Genomic DNA, 17,109 nt, shown 5'->3' on the forward strand with positions numbered 1-17,109 from the left:
ATGGCTATTCATAAAATGGATATATATGTAGCCCTATACAGAAAATAGATTTTAAGATTAAACATAGTGTGGCTCAACAGAAGAAACTTTAAAATAAATAAAGCCACAAGTATGCATGAAGAGACCTGATGGCGTCAGATTTTATTAGATTTATATTTTTCTGAATACTGGGTGTGCCAGTTTACCCATTTCTTGCTGATTATTGCTTAAATGCAACACAAAGCATTTTGGAATTTGGAATGATTTGTTTCCCCCTTTTATTTTTTGGGGGGGGATTAGCATCCTGGGCGTATCTGCTCTCTGTTTAGGGAAATGTAAAATAACCATTAACGTTTTGTATATAAAGAAAAAAAAGAAAAAGAGGGGGAGCGCCGGTGTGAATAAATTCCCACGACATGTCTTTCTGTGACACACTGCCACACTTTCCCACGAACGAGAGAGAGAGCTCCCTAGCTGTGCGAATTTCTCTGCTTGAAACTCCTCCTGTCACGTCGTCTCGCGGAGAGAGAGAGGGGCGGTGTGTGACGGTGTAGTGCGCGCAACAGCCTTTGGGGCACGAGGCGGGCCACTGGCGCGAGATCATGTGTAGTGAGTCCACGCGCCGAAAGTAGGGTTACTGTCGAGCTGTGGGAAGCAAAGAGCAGAGGTTCCACTACCACGGAGGAGACTAGTGCTGGAGTCTTTGATATTGTATTACTTCCAGACACAGAGCAATGCTTTATGCATAACAGACCCATAGTTCTCTTCTCCTTCTAGACAGACAGACAGCGCGGAATAAAAAAAACAACCGAAAAGTCCTCCACACGGAAGCTTATTATTTTCTCTCTCTTTTTTCGCTTTATAAAAAAAAGCGAAAACCGTTTTCTTTGGTAGTTGCATTTTTTTTTGGACAAGTGCTCAGAAACATATGAGGATTTGTTGTTTTCACAGTTTTCGACAGCTCCATTTTGGAGCTAAAGCGCGTAGGTCGTTTTCAATATTTCCTCGAAGATAGTTGCAGCAAGCGTCCGCCGACAACATGAGAGGTGAGTTGCAAATGATTTAAAACATGTAACATTTGGTTGTTGTTTTTTCATTGATTCTTTATTCCGGAGGGACATGCACTCCTACTTTCAAAGTGAGTCCGAAGTGCGTATGACAGTGAGCAGAATGTCGACTGGCTGCATGCAGATTGCACGGCCCAGGAGCATAGGTTTTATTTCATTTTTTGGTGCTAAAATTCCACATTAATAACAGTCATCTTCATTTTAATATTAGCCTTACAGAAAAGCCGAATCATATTGTAGTGACTATTCTCAATATTGAATACAAAATTATGTTTTTATTTTTGTTTTATTTTATTTTATCATTGACATAAATGCTTTCATTTTGTCTTGTAGGCGTTTGCACATTTCTCATGGTCAGGTGTTAGTTTGCCTACATTGTAAAAGCATTATTGTGCATTTATTCTTTGTTTTGCCTCTTGTATTGAGTGTGGTAGGAGGTGTAATGACTTGATTCCACCAGTGAACGACTGTACTGTCGTTATGTAAGAGTTGAACGCAAAGGGAGGGGAGTGAGTGAGTGGAGATTAAAGAGCTGTCAAACTACACTGGGGGGAAAGATAGTTTTATAACATTTTTTTCTCCCGTGTCTGCCGGGATTGACGTTGCATCATCATCAATCAATCATCATGGATCAGTCCCATACTTAGGCTACATTGTATAAACACTGGTCATCATGTGGTAATCATCGTGTTTAGTTCTGTTTGTGTTTTGTATTCATCATCATCACAGTGTCGTTTTCACATAGCTGGGTTTTTGTATATTTGATTTAATTCTGTGAGTTGCGTGTGTTGTTGTTGTTTTCAGCATCATTATAGCATGGCCGTCATTGTGAGGGAGACAGGTCCAGGACTAGGAAGGAGGGAGGGAATGAGAGAGAGAGAGAAAGAGAGAGAGAGAGTCCGATGTGCCATTGACCCAGTTATGTCACAGAGGATTACACAGCATTCTGTGAGAAGGGAGGGAGTGGGTATGCAGTTGAGGTCTGTCTTCATTACAGAGATAATTAATTATCATAGTTTTATCATCATGCTGTCAAGGTACCCCCTAAGCATGAACCTGATTTAAAACTGGTGCCATTCCTAACATCAATACTATTAACACATAGATAGGCCCATTTCGTTATTTGTAACCTGTTATTTGGTACAACGCTGTTCAATCAAGTTGAATGGAATTGTATTTTATTTTTAGTTCAGAAATAAATTATGTGTGCTGAACACAGGATATGGGCACAGCAAGGACCCATCCACCTTTAAGCACAGCAGGGCACCTTTAAGCTCAGTTTCCTTTGTGAGCTAAGGTTGCTTACATCAACCAGAATAATGTGTCACCTTGTTTTATTGTCAACCACTGCATGCTGCGCTTACCCTATTGTGTAACATGGTGACATCACTCAGATTCATCTTTCTAAAACCCCAAACATAAATTAGTTAGCAAGATACAGGAGACTAGGTAGCAGGCTAGCAGCACTTGTTGTAGAATGATTTCACTTGTGATATTATGCACCTGTAGGTAGCCTACACTACAGTATACAACAATAAGCTCCCGACCAGACTAATTGTGCCTTTCAGTCATCTAAGCAGTTCATTCTCCTGAACAGTGTCCATTCCTGTTTCACTGAAATAAACAAGGTACTGCTGCCTATTGCTAGCCTGGTAAACCCTCCCTCCGGAAATCTCAATTCCATTTCATTTCAGGAGTGAGTCTGGCATGATCCGCCTTTCTGCAATATTGGCTCTGTATGCCAAACGGCCGGGCCTATCAGCGTCGTCGCTCATTGTTCTGTGATTGACAGCTTACGTTGGCCAATCAGGTGGCGAGTTCGAGTGAGCCCAAAACACGAACGGCAGCCATCTTTTTCTTGTGCGGCCAATTCTCCGCTATTTTTTTACTTCAAAAAGCTCTCTAACTTCTATTTTGAGGCACGGAATTTACTTATAAGATATCGTTTGGATAGAATTTAGTTGTTTAACTTCATATATGTGGTCAATTAATCATGACAAAGCCTATTTAAAAATAAAAATTTAGAGAACCGGTAGGGGCGGGCAGTGACACCATTTTATCCGAATAAGGCAACCCATTTTGGGTATGGCTGTCTCAAAAGTCCCGTCGCGTCACATTAAGACTGGTGAACTGCTGATTGGCTGAAGGGGAAAAATTATCATTGGCTGAAGGGGTTGTCAGTCAACGGTATTACTCCCGCCCAACTCCAGCACAGCCAATATTGCAGACAGGCGGATCAGGCCAGACTCACTCCTGAAATGAAATGGAATTGAGATTTCCGGAGGGAGGGTTTACCAGGCTAGCCTATTGCAGATATCCATGAAAACCAAAACACTATTAACAGCTGTGATGGAAGAGTCTAATAAACATCAATAAAACATTCCTCATCCACAAATCAAATTGCCTTGGATCTGGACCAACACACTACCATGCTCATCGTTTAAATAAATGCAGCCATGATTAGGAGTTCAACAGTTCATTGAACTAATCTATTTAATATAGATATAAATAATCGATTAGCGATTATTTAGCCTAGTAAAATAAAATAATCATTAATAATCAAGAGCCATGTTGGGCATGTTATTATAGATATTTTTGTCACAAAAACTTTGTGACGCATTGTGAGTTTGTAGATTGGCTATTTTCACAGTTTTTGCATGACACCATTGTGCAACAAAGTATAAAATAGAGCTTAATGCTTTCATTGATTCATTGATATAACAAAACAAAAACGCTTCTCGATTATTTGATTAAACGAAGACATCTTCGATAGAATAATCAATACGAAAATAATCGATAGTTGCCGCCCTAGTCATGATACCATATACATGTAAGACAGATTGCCAGACCGCTGGAAATCAAGGGTAACCTTACTGGAGACAGGCAGCTCTCTATTCTCCAAGGGCACTGTGCCTGTGCCTGTGCTGAGTTCAGGCTCAAAGCCACTATCTATCTGTTAGGCCCAGGGGGAAGTTCACAGTTGGCTACAGTATGTGTCAAGGTGCCCCTTGTCTCTGACAGCTGGACGCTAAGTTTCCACTCCCCTCAACATTCCCCTGCCCTACACGTTATGGCTCTTCAAGTAACAACGTGTTATAGTGAACGTTACCATACCCTTGACAGTATTATGACTACTTCAGAAGTACTTCATCTGGCAGTGTACGAACATAATATATACGAATACGTCATTCTGTGTAGATGCTGTAACAATTGGTGTCAATACAGACCACACTCAATTTGTTGCCATACAAGAGTGATTGTGAGGCTTTAGATGTGGCGGCTGTGATGGGGTGTTGGCAAATTACATTTATTTATCTAATAGTGCATGGGGCAGGGAGAGAGAGCTGATTAAAGAGATATACAAGAGTAATTGCTGCAACATATAAAAAATAAATGTGTTCCTTTTGTTCGTACCAGCAGTCCAGCCACAAAATCACAACTCAATTCATGACTCTGGATGGGGTGGGGTGGTGGGGCTCCATTGGGTTTGGGTTTGGGCATGAAGCAGGACAAGTAAAGGCACTTCATCTTGTTCAATCACTGCTTAGGAGAAGAGGGAAATAATGAACATTATACAGCATGTATAATGTGAAGCATGTGTATAGTGATTGTACATTGATTGGAACACAGAACTGGCACAATATAAAGTCAGCTGATGAACACTTTGTTAATCACTGACACACACAACTTTTGTGAAGTGAAGATACACTGTATGTACATTGATTTTTAGGAGAGTTCAGAATCAGAGTAGAATATGCTGTCACAACATCACTTACATAAGTCAAAATCGTTCAGCGCAGTGTTGACTGTAGGAAATGCATGTTCACTCACTGTTACTTACTGTACCAGTGTTACCTAATGCATACTACTGTTGGCTACAGATCAGTGCCAGATATAGACTAGCCATTAGATAAGTAAATTCTTAGTACAGACTTACTGCACTACACACAGATGGTAGCTGCAGACGGGGGGGACTTGCTACACTAGTGAAGAGTTACATAACCCTCAAATACATGTTTAAAAAGCTTGAGGTGCGTGTCAGCCCTATTTCACTCCCTTTACTTTCTAGGGAGGTCAAACTGGAGTTATGACTACCCACATAGCTGTTTAGAAAACAGGTGTTAGGTGAGGCCCCCTCTTCGGAATGAGAGGGAGCGAGAGGGCATTATGTTTATGAACCAACAGACATATTTTAGCCTGCAATAACCTTCGGTTAACTGGTAACATCGTATCGCAGCAGATAGTACATAATATACCATCCATCCATCCCTCCTCCTACCGCTATAAGCTGTTAGAATGTAGGTTACATATACAATATGGTAAGTAAATGTAGAGTGTACGGTAAATAGGACCTTTGGACTCTGTTTGATTAGGTGGGATGAGAGACCGAAGTGTCCCCAACATGGGGTTTTACAGTGCTGTTGAAGAAAGTGCTGACCAACTGACTGACTGACTGACACAGAGAAAGGCCTTAAAGTTAAATCTCCAGAATAGATTAGGGTTGAGAAGGTGCTAAGGCTTACTGACTAAACCATAGAGTGCCTTGGTGCACTGAAATTAAATTCCTAATGTCGATTACAATGCATTTGCCCACAAGAGGTTATTCCAAAGATCCCCTCCATACTAATTCTAATGGCATGCTTGTGACTTAAATATGAACAATGGCTATGCTTAAATTATTCCACTGCTTTAGATGGTATCTAATGCACTGAGCAAGAACGTGATAAATGCTTGATTACAATTTCTTAGTACAAGTATAAGTACCCCGACACCTTCCTTTTACAATGCTTTTTACAGATGTGAATGGCTTTCCTACAAACTGACAGGAATTTTTCGTGCTTGTGTCACTACTCTCTTAGAACAAAGCAAAGTGGCAATGCTCTAAACATAGCTGGTGAGAATAAAGCAACCATTGTCCACACATGACAAGTGAAATGAAATGACTTCACACCCACCAAAACAACATATTTGACCCACTGACCAAATCACCTAAAAACATTTTTTAAGATATTTTTGGGCTTTTTCCTTCCTTTATTGATAGTTACAGTGTAGAGACACAGGAAACAGGGAGAGAGAGTCGGGGAGTGACGCGCAGCAAAGGTTTGCCGGGCTCGGGATCAAACCTGGGGCTCACTGTCAGGCATATGGTAACGCACCTTAACCACTCAACTATCGGCACACCCACCTAAAGTGTAAAATAGGACTATATTATCAGCATAACCGACACTACATGGCGGGCGATCTATACTCTGAATAGTGTGCTTCATGTGAGAAACATTCTCCGCTAATTAATTAGTCGGACATGTTAGATGTGTGACAGCACAATAGTATCATATGATAAGCTGTCATGCAATGGTTTATGTAACTTAGTGTTCATGGACAACTCTCTGGCCAGACAACTGCACCTGAGTATAAATAGATTTATGGCCTAACTCCAAGACAGCTGAAAGCTTCACTCAAATACGTGACGTGTTGCTACAAGTTGAGAGCTATGGTAGTATAAGTAGTTACTTCTGTGCCCCCATCTGAAGTTTATTGTACTAGATGCATTTAAAAGCGATTTGCAAATGTTACATAAGTAATGAAATATCCAGAAGAGAGGCACTACCCTATCAGGCGTGAACTCTTCATCAATCTTTCATTAATCAAATCTTAGTTCGTTTTTTCCACCACCCGAGAAAGACCCCGATCCACCCCCCCTTCCTCCCTTCACCCTCTTTAGTCTTTACCCAGTGAATGAGTCAGATTTGGTTCCACCTTAAAACCTGCAAGAAATCAGATTACATCCCTTGGTAGGTTGCCACCAAAACCACCTCCCCCTTTGCTGAATGGGAAACTGTGTCAGTGGAACAGCTCCTAAGCTCGGCGCAGCGGTGCCGAGTGCAGGAGGTGCCGAGCGCAGGAGGTGCCGAGCGTGGCAAGTGAAATGGCGAGTCAGAGGCAGAGCCATGTAGCTGGCAACCAATGGGGGGAGGAGGAGATGGAGGAGGGAGGCTTACTGCAGGGTTGCCACGACAACCTCCTTTGAATATGTGTGCTCATGGAATGCGGCCAGACGGCAGTTATATAATAGGGTGATGGGAGGAGGGGAGGCACAGGATGGGGGAGCGAGGAAAGCAGTGACAGAGAGAGGTTTTTTTCCACTGCTCTTTATTTATTTATTTTCCCTCTTTTTTTTTTGTAGGTCAGTAGGAATTCTATACTGCGGAAACTCTCAAATATCTCATTGTTGAAAAAAGACATCAACATAGACAAAGGAAACTGGCCCTTTTGATATCATTTAATTTCTAAAATGGTGACTAACACGCTAATATCACCCACTAACCTCATTTGCTTTGCATCACAGTGTGACGTAAATCCACCCATTCACATATTGGCTTTTTTATAATATGGATCGTGCTCTGGAAAGCCTGTAAAGGTCATTCAATATGGTTGCTGCAATTTACAGGTTACCTAACACTTTGCGTCACCCAGCAGAAGTAGTTGAAAAGAATAATTGTTTTGCTGGCCCTCCACTGCTGAGTCAAATCAAATCCTAAATGGCAACAATTCACACACAATTTTTATCTTGGAATTGCCATTTGAAGGCAGGTTATGCTGGTTGTGGACGCCTGAGAGGCCAGCAGGTCTTTGTCAACCTGTTAACATTTAGTTCACCCTGGAGGAGGAGGGACAGGGTGAGCTGGTGAAACTTTATAACCCTGGGCCTCAGCTAATGCAATTGACCTGCTATTCTGGGCCCTGAGGACTGGAGGCCCTGGTACTTAGATAAACAACATAATGAAAAGAACAGGCTGTTCCTAGAGGAGGCAGCTTAGGCTTTTACATTGAACACAAGGTGTAAAACATGTAGGCTGAGTGTTTATTTAATCCATTAACGGAGGCAGTGTGTTTTGACCACTTTCCTCCTCAGATAATACATATATTCTATTTATTTTGTTGATAAAACGCCTTCCTTACATATTGTGCATGCGTGGATGGCCTGACATGACAGAGCATGCATATGCTTGAACAAGGTCAAGTGAGTCTAGCTGCACCGTGTTGTGTCGCATCCAAGGCTGTGTTTACCTTGTTTGACTTCAGGAATCTGGTAAATCAGGGCCGTCTAGAATAAATATTGGATTTATTATTAAGCTGCACTCATATTTGATATGGATGAGGTGTTTTATTGGCCAATTAGGCAGCTAGTATGATAAGACCAGAAGACAAATGTTGATTGTTCGACTAAACTGGCACAAAAACATTTCTTTATCGTAGTGCTCTTGAACTGCTGCCAACTTTGTGTGAGGGCAACCCAAGGCCTGGTGAAGTAATCCTGTACTGGCAACACTGTAGTCTGCCCCTCTTTGGAGCATACCCTTTTTCTCACATTCATCAATTGCTAGAATTGAGAATTGTTGTGAGCCCCCCAAAAGAGTGTTAATTTTGACTTAAAGACAACTTTGTAAAACAAATGTTACAAAGTGCAACAATGAAAGTACATGGAATACTGCACTTATGACTGAACTTATCCAGCCATTATTATTATGTTCTCTTGAAACACATCATGATGAAATGTGTTCTGTCTGAGCTTGTTGATCTGTTATTTTTGCTTTTTGAAACTTTTTGAAACTTTCACCTATAATGACTAATGAATCTTCTGTCTCTCTTTATGTTCTCAGCCCAAATAGAGGTGATTCCTTGCAAGATCTGTGGGGACAAGTCATCAGGAATCCACTATGGGGTCATTACCTGTGAAGGCTGCAAGGTGAGCCACCCTCCACCATGTAATGATTTTAACCAATTAGATCACTTATTGTCCAGACCTGGCCTTAGGCCTGGACAATAGTCCTGAACACTATGAAAGACAAACTAACGTTCATCCCCCAGAGGTTTGAATGCTAGGGCGTCAATCACTAGACTATCACAATAGTATACAGGTTATTAACTCCTAACTACTATTATACCCCCAGATGTTTTTACATACCCACACTGCAGTCCCTGTTACCTATTATTCATTAGTCTGTGTGTGTATGCATGTGATCTTTGTACCCAGGGTTTCTTTCGACGCAGCCAACAGAACAATGCTATGTACTCCTGCTCACGTCAGAGGAACTGTCCGATTGACCGGACTAACCGCAACCGCTGTCAGCACTGCCGGCTGCAGAAATGTCTGGCTCTGGGCATGAGCCGTGATGGTGAGTTTAAAAAGGAACTGTCTTTTTGGCCTCTACTTTAAAATGTCAAAACAGACAGTTGTTTGATTTCAGTTCTATTTGTAACATATCTTAAGTTGCCTAATTCCAGTGTCACCCCACCCCTCCATACAGCGGTGAAGTTTGGGCGCATGTCTAAGAAGCAGCGCGATAGCCTGTATGCTGAGGTCCAGAAGCACCAGCAGTCCCAGGAGCGTGCCGGGGGTGTGACCCGCGACGAAGGCCCTGAGATGGGTATCCACGGGCCACGCGCCTACAGCCGAGGTTCAAGTTCCACTCTCAGCGATCTGGATGACATAACCACACTGCCTGAAAGCCTGCTTCTTGATCTACCCCTGACCCCGGAGGGCAGGGGAGATTACTGCCTGGAGATGTTGAGTGGCAGTGCGGGTAGCAGCTCCTCCTCTCAGAGCTCACCAGAACAGACCAGCTTGGATTTTGTAGATGGACACCACATCAAGCATGAATACCAGCTGTTACATGATTCTGGGCTCTTCTCACACGCCATTCTCAACCCCCTGCCTGAAGGTTGCTCTCTGCTTGAGATAGGTCAGTAGAAATCCAATACAGCCTCACTCTGATCAGAAATTCAAACTTATTTATCACTCTCTCTTGTTGTAACCTCAAAAAGTCTGTTAATGGGGGGAAAAAAATTACCTGAACTTAACAGTTGTTTCTCCCTATCCAGAGCGCATTACCCAGACTGTGGTGAAGTCCCATATGGAGACCAGTCAGTACAGTACAGAGGAGCTGAGGAGGATGGCATGGACACTTTACTGCCCTGAGGAGACACGCTCCTACCAGACCAAGGTACGGAGTGGCTTATAAGAAAGAAAAAACGTGCGCTTCCTCTGGATGCCTTCTTAGTTTAGGCAGTGGGTGCTCAGCTATGTATACAACTCAAATCAAAAACCACCTAAGTGGAAAAGGCGGCACTCCAAAATAAATACTGCAAGACATTGGCTCAGTTTCTCATTTTGTCGCAATAAAATGAGAAACTGAGCCACTGTCTTGCAGTATTTATTTTGGAGTGGCTTGTTTGGACCAGGGGGTCCAATAGGGTGGTCAGTATCACACATTGAAGGCAGGTTGGCTTACAAGATGAACTCTTAACTGGGAAATCACCACTTCAATCCCCACAACAGCTATGATCCATGTCAAATTGTCTCTGAGCAAGACACAAACAAAATATGTAATGATTGTTTGGCCTTGTCTGACACAGTTCAGCTCAACAACTCTTTGTTACAGACAGAAATCTCCCCACTCAGTCAAAAAGTATATAGTATTATATTTAGGAGAGACCAGGGTTCTCCCAACAACAGCCAAACTTATACTGTGTTTCTTGTCTTTCTCTCTCAGTCGGCTGAGGTGATGTGGCAACAATGTGCCATTCACATCACCAATGCCATCCAGTATGTGGTAGAGTTTGCCAAGCGCGTTACTGGCTTCATGGACCTCTGTCAGAATGACCAGATCATCCTCCTCAAAGCAGGTTAGTGTTTCACTTTGGCATCACATTACACTACAGCCCATAAATCTTAATTTCTGTTACTCTACAGTCCCATAATTCCCTTACTATTTACTAGTTCTTTATTTTTGGTGCCAGGCACTAGTAATGTCCCGTCCGACTTCATGGAGCTTATGCAAGCACCTTGAGAGTGAAACATTTTGAGCTTTCATGCTTTTGATGTCGTTATTACAGTATTACTAGTACACATGCCTTCAAGCAAGACGACTATTATTCCAGGTGTCTTTGTATATTTGGTGATTTGCAGATAGGTGTACTGGCTCTCATCTATTTTCTATAACAACTGAAAGTGCAATTTAGACACCCTTAAGGATAATTGATGCTTTGGCAACGAAGTGCGACACGTCACAGACAGGAATTATGTAAATTCAACTGTTTTGACGTTCAGCGATGGCTGTCATATACTGTACCTGCCGATTTTTGCAAAGTCACAGATGCTGTCTCGAGTATCGTGGAGCAATAATTGGATGGCTGCCATATTTGCAGAATGTAAACCTCAGCTGGACTTGGCATGTAGTTATAGTAACAATGGGCACTGTTGCTGAACTATAAATGCAAAATGTGGTCAAAGCATATTAGGCTTAACATTGCGGTTAATCTTGCAGAGTGCAAATATCACATGCCTATTGAGTGATGTGAAATGGCACTTTTAGACATCAAAGGATCTTTTGTTCTCCAACAATAGTCTTTTCTTTTGCCCAAATACAATTTTTTGAGCTGTCTGTTCAGTCTCATGGAACAAGTGTGCATCTGAATTAATTTAACAGTTGCGTTATCTTCACTTGTACAAAGAAAAATCCTTTAGAAATGGGTTTCTTGCAGTGTCATTTTGTGTGTGTGTGTGTGTGTGTGTGTGTGTGTGTGTGTGTGTGCGTGCGTGCGTGCGTGCGTGCGTGTGTGTGTTCGAGCATTATTTACTCCCTGTTATCCCCATCTGCCGGTCCCTCCGTCTAAATTTGATGTGTTCTTATCTACAGGCTGCTTGGATGTTCTGCTGATCCGCATGTGTCGGGCCTACAACCCTATCAATAACACAATGCTCTTTGATGGAAAGTTTTGTGGCCCTCAGCTTTTCAAAGCTCTTGGTGAGTGCACTGGTTTCAGACATAAGTTTATTGTAAACCATTCATGTGTTCACTATCAAAATGAACCCATTTGGGAGTTTCTGTTTGAATAATCATCTTATTACCTCCTTCCCTCCCACTAGGCTGTGATGACCTTGTGAATGCAGTGTTTGATTTGGCTAAAAGTCTGAGCCGTATGCAGCTCTCTGATGAGGAAATGGCCCTGTTCAGTGCAGCTGTGCTGCTGTCGCCAGGTAAGAACACCCGCACCAACGCCAGAGATGCCGCCAAATTTACAATAAAACCTGCATTACACAACAGGCCTCTTAGTTACATACCGGTAACACCTGTTAGTTACTTACTCAGAACTGCACACTCCCAATTTTCTCTGAAGACTCACATCTTCAGACTCCACCTTACCCCCTAGCACTTCACTCTCACTGTACACACACCTTCCTAGTCACTAGTTCTCATGTTTTTGTTACTTAGTGTACTAATGTCGCTGTCTCTCCCTCCAGACCGACCCTGGCTAACAGACCCTCAGCAGATCCAAAGGCTGCAGGAGAAAGTCTATGTGGCTCTGCAGCGCTGCTTACAAAGAGACGGCTCATCAGAGGAGAAGCTGGCTAAGGTATAGTGGCTTCAGCCTCTACCATCACTAACACTAAATCCTTAGCGTCCTACTGTATTTAGACAGGAATCTATTTTGATGCTTCAACAGAGTTGCTTATTCTATTCTCTTCATCTCTCTTTCCTTCTCAGATGGTGTCTAAGCTTCCTGTCATGAAGTCCATTTGCAATCTCCACATCGACAAACTGGAGTTTTTCCGTCTAGTTCACCCCGAGACAGCTTACACTTTCCCTCCCTTGTATAGGGAAGTGTTTGGCAGTGAAATCAACTTCCCAGATTCCACAGAGGGCTAACAATGCTCAGTAGAAGAGAGGGATTCAAATAGACATTGAGGTTTAGGGAGGTAGGGAGAAATGTGGCAACCAGCAGAAGCAAAACCAACCAGCAGCTCAGTGACAATCCTGCACGCTACACTTTAGGACACACTCCTCTCACCTCTAATCTCTCATCCTTATGGAGTATCTTACACTGCCCTACTAGCCAGTCCAAGTAACTTCACCTTAGTAGTAGGTGCTGCTGGGTAGTCAGTGCATGCTACCTAATTGTTTTCATAAGGGGATGGGAGAAATTATTATATATTAGTTCAAATAATTTGTAAAAACAAAACAAAATGTTTTTTTATGAGGTGATCTTTAACATCTTATTAAGTTGAATTCCTCATTAGAACAAGTTTGACTTCCTTCCCAGTTCCCAAGTTCCTTTAAGCTAATGTTGAATGTACCCCTTCTTCACTTAACCGTACAGCACAGCCCCAGGCTTGATACAGAATGTACATCCTCACAATCCTGATCCGTTTTGACGAGATGTGCTGTAATGATTGCTTGTTGTAACTCTCAGTGCATTTATTTTTTCATTTCTCATTTTGGTAGTGCCCACACTTGACAGTTTTGTTATGTTATGAACAAGCTGTTTAAATGGACCAAGATCAAACTCACAGACATGCAGGGTTCCAAACTGTGCAAATCAAGGGTAAAGACCCAAGTGTCTGCCGCCATGCACATTCAAGCTCTTGCACACTCAGCACAAAGACATAGCACTTATGCCGGCATACATGGGTATTTTTACCAGCACACATTCAGACACTGATATATGTGAGCTCTGTTTTGTTTTTGTTTTGTTTTTTAATGCAATCAGCGACCTCAGTCCTAATACCCCTTCCCTTTGCAAATGCCACTTAGAAAGAGACGAGAGTGAAGAATTACAGAAGTATTGTGAAAGTATTTTCAAATGTTCCTTTTTATATAGTACATCTATATTATATATGATAAGAGTTCATTGAGAGAGAGAGAGAGAGAGAGAGAGAGAGAGAGAGAGTGTGAGAGGAAGACAGAATTGGAAGAAGACAAAAGGAATGGCAATGTAATGGTTGTTCTCAGGTCTCAAAACAAATACTGCCTGACCATACCTTGGGGTTCCGGGATGAACTGATTTGACTGTTGAAAGAGGAATGGTGGACGTATAGTACTTACTGATGACGAGTCAACTTGAAATATGAACACTTCTGGCAACAAGACTTTCAGTTCTCCTGTTCAAAAGACTGCCGCTTGTGCTGCTGAAAAGGTCAGACATTGGACATGCCTCTGGACAATCATAGTCCAGGGAAACCAAGCAACGTGGGGTTAAGTGTTTACATGGAGACGCTCCTGGAACATTTTCACTTCAACCCCCCGTCTACATGAGTCTGCCATCACAAAACCTCTGTCACGGGCAGAATCAGCGGGTCCAACAGTTCCTGGGAGCAGTGAAAAGCAAGCTGGGAACAACTGAGACTTAAGATAAGAGAGCGAGAGAGAGAGAGAGAGAGAGAGAGAGAGAGAGAGAGTGAACACTGAGAGACACTTTGACAATTCTCTAGCCTACAATGTTGCAAAGCAAAGACTAAAGAATGGATTGGTGGTGGTCAGTATGATGGAACATCGGTAGACCATCATAGTGGGGATTTATAGTCTTCCCCCTGTTCATACGGTTTCAGGCTTAGGTGGCCTGCACTCTCATTCAACTGAAGGTGCTCTCTCTTCCTAACCCCACTCCCTTACTACCTCACCCTTTAACACTACATGGCACAGCAAAGGGTTGACAGAGCCATCAGCTACCCCCCTGAGTTAGTATGTTTACATGATCCATACTAGCATTCTTCGGCAATACTACAGTTCACAGTGAAATTTGAAGGATAGTGATAGACAATTTAAATAGATTTAAACGATTGCTTTTTTTTTCTACTCAAAGAACAGCTTTCAGCTCATTCCTTTTGGTCCAGGAAGCCCTACATACTGTAGATAAAGATCTCTCACAAGTAAGATCTCTCGAGAGATTGCAAAGGAGTGTCACGATGAACGTTTTTCATTAATTCTCCTTCCAAGGAGAGGGATTGGATGTCTTTAAGACTATAGTGTCATTCTGCCAATGAAAGCTTGTCTGTAGCATAGACAAGCATTTGCAAATTAACAGTTTGATCAAACGTTATTCTTATTACAACATTTTTACATAAGGAGACAATCACTTTTTCAGGCCGTTGATGCCTAGTTGTATTTAATACAATTACTAAATCCGGTTTAATTTTGCACTGCTGGAACAGTGCTGTTCTCCATACTCTATATGAGTTTATATAGTTAGTACATAGGGGATACACTTTTTCTGGGTGCTTAAGACAGTGGCATGATGGGATTGTGCAATAATGTCTTTCCCGTTCTTAGTTTTGTGGGCCCTTGTAGCCCATTTAGGTGTTCTTTTTCTACAAGCACTCCACAGATGGACAGTTAATAGTAGAGAACAAGAGATGACACTACAGTCACCATAACAAACATCCAGACAACTTCTGCACAGATCTAGTATTAACTGACAAGAATGGATGACAGGTTTATTTTTCTTTTTTTCTTTTTAAGACAGAAGATTGTAACAATGTGCAATGTTTTGTGTTTCAAAGTCTGGAATGTTGAACACGTTCGCATTTAAAAGAAACATGATACAAATTTGTAGACCTACAAACTGCCCATAAAACATCCCTTAAGTAAAAGCGTGTTTTGAAAGCAGTTCCATGGGTTTGCAGTTAAAGTTCCGCTCAAAGTTACTCAGGGAGATAGCTTGGCTCTCGGTCCTATATAGTGTCTTCAATTAGTCTAGCAAGACACCTTGCACCAAGATAGAAGACCTTAAAACCTTGATCACTGTGTACAGTACATGTTTTTGTGAATGTTTGAACACAGAAGAATCAAAGATTTCACCCCTGTCTAATATCATTTTCACAAAACCTTTGAGTCTCAGCCGTAGAAGAATTAGGATCTAAGATAAAATGTTAAAAAATATATAATGAAATATAGAAAAATGGATTTTAATCTCTGAATCTTGTATTGGTTTTGTTGTGATCTTTTGTTTCTTCATTTCTATCCTCATCTTTACTGTTTAGTGTCCCGTTTTGTTTTTTGGAGAGATGTAATTATATTTTTTTTAAAGAGCATTTTTAAAGATGTCTCCCTCAAAGTTTCTCTTTTTGTCATGAACCTTCTGTCTATCATATTTTCACTCTATTTTAAGATTATTGTTATTGAAATCAACTTAGATTTTAATAAATAATTTATGATATGCTATGGATATAAACCTAAGAGGTTATTAACACAGTAAAGTGTTATTGTTGTACAATGGGGATACAATATGTGGATTTAAGAATGTAATAAAGGTCTTTTTACAATAAAATGTTATTTGTATTTGTCCCTGTATCTACGACAAACATGAACGCCACACATGATTTTTGGCACCCATGATAAAAATTAGCCACATGTACCACATAGGCCTAGTTCAAAAGTACAGTTTATTTAAATTTGCTAGTCTTTTAACAACCCATTAAGACCTGGAACGCATCTGTGTCACTTTAGATTTCTTTGGCTATTCAAAAATAGCAGATATACAAGCTCATAGCGCGGCACCGAGTGCTGCGCTATGAGCTTGTAGATCTGCTATTTTTTTTTAAAACCTTGAAAAAAGTTTCTTTCTTTTTTTCAAAAAACTTAGATTTAGAAAACATTTTTAATAATCGCCTCAGGTCTCAATGGGTTAAATAGTAGAGTAGTGGATAGTTGTAAGCATTTTGCAGGTGCTTGTTTCCTTTTTAAGGTTCTAAGTGGGCTTGCACCTTCTTCACTGAGTCGGTTTATGTAACAGGGCAGAAGGACAGCAATAGCAGGGTATCAAGTTCAACTACCAGAGGCCTCTGTGTTGTGCAATACAGACATACAGTAACATGTTTGGGAAAGTCTGTTGGGAGTCTCCCACTACTGGAACAGTCTTCCTACTGAATTAAAAGAGACCAAACTTTTACATTTAAACTTGATAAGATGGCTTAAAGCATATCAAACTTGCAATCATGGGCTAATCATACCACCTCAGTTCACTGCTCTTACATGACACCCTCACTCTTTAACAGAATACAAGGTCGAGTGGGCAGTGGGCACCTAAACATTGTGGGCACTTCAATGCTAAATTGGCTATTTTATCCTAAATGTAAAAAAAAAAAGTATAAATGTATGCTGCGAAAAAAGGTCAGAAATAATGTAAATTACAGTAGCCTAAGCTATACATGATTCGAACAGGAAACCTTGATTTTGTATTAGTAATTTTTTTGTGTAACAATGAAAGCTAATAATAATGATGA

At 41.3% G+C, this 17,109-nt stretch overlaps 1 protein-coding gene across 1 annotated transcript; it reads left to right on the plus strand.

The window, feature by feature from the left end:
* The first annotated feature begins 581 nt into the window (after nucleotides 1-581).
* rorca (RAR-related orphan receptor C a) lies at nucleotides 582-16,148 on the plus strand. The gene is made up of 10 exons (XM_080431655.1): nucleotides 582-1,025; nucleotides 8,708-8,793; nucleotides 9,082-9,223; nucleotides 9,356-9,790; nucleotides 9,930-10,051; nucleotides 10,601-10,733; nucleotides 11,747-11,854; nucleotides 11,977-12,087; nucleotides 12,352-12,464; nucleotides 12,596-16,148. Exons 1-10 carry the CDS (start codon nucleotides 1,019-1,021, stop codon nucleotides 12,755-12,757), a joined length of 1,419 nt encoding a protein of 472 aa, XP_080287781.1. The 5' UTR covers nucleotides 582-1,018; the 3' UTR covers nucleotides 12,758-16,148.
* The last annotated feature ends 961 nt before the right edge of the window (nucleotides 16,149-17,109 follow it).

The sequence above is a fragment of the Gymnoscopelus braueri genome, assembly GCF_963280865.1.
Source record: "Gymnoscopelus braueri genome assembly, chromosome: 6".
Taxonomy (NCBI): Eukaryota; Metazoa; Chordata; class Actinopteri; order Myctophiformes; family Myctophidae; genus Gymnoscopelus; species Gymnoscopelus braueri.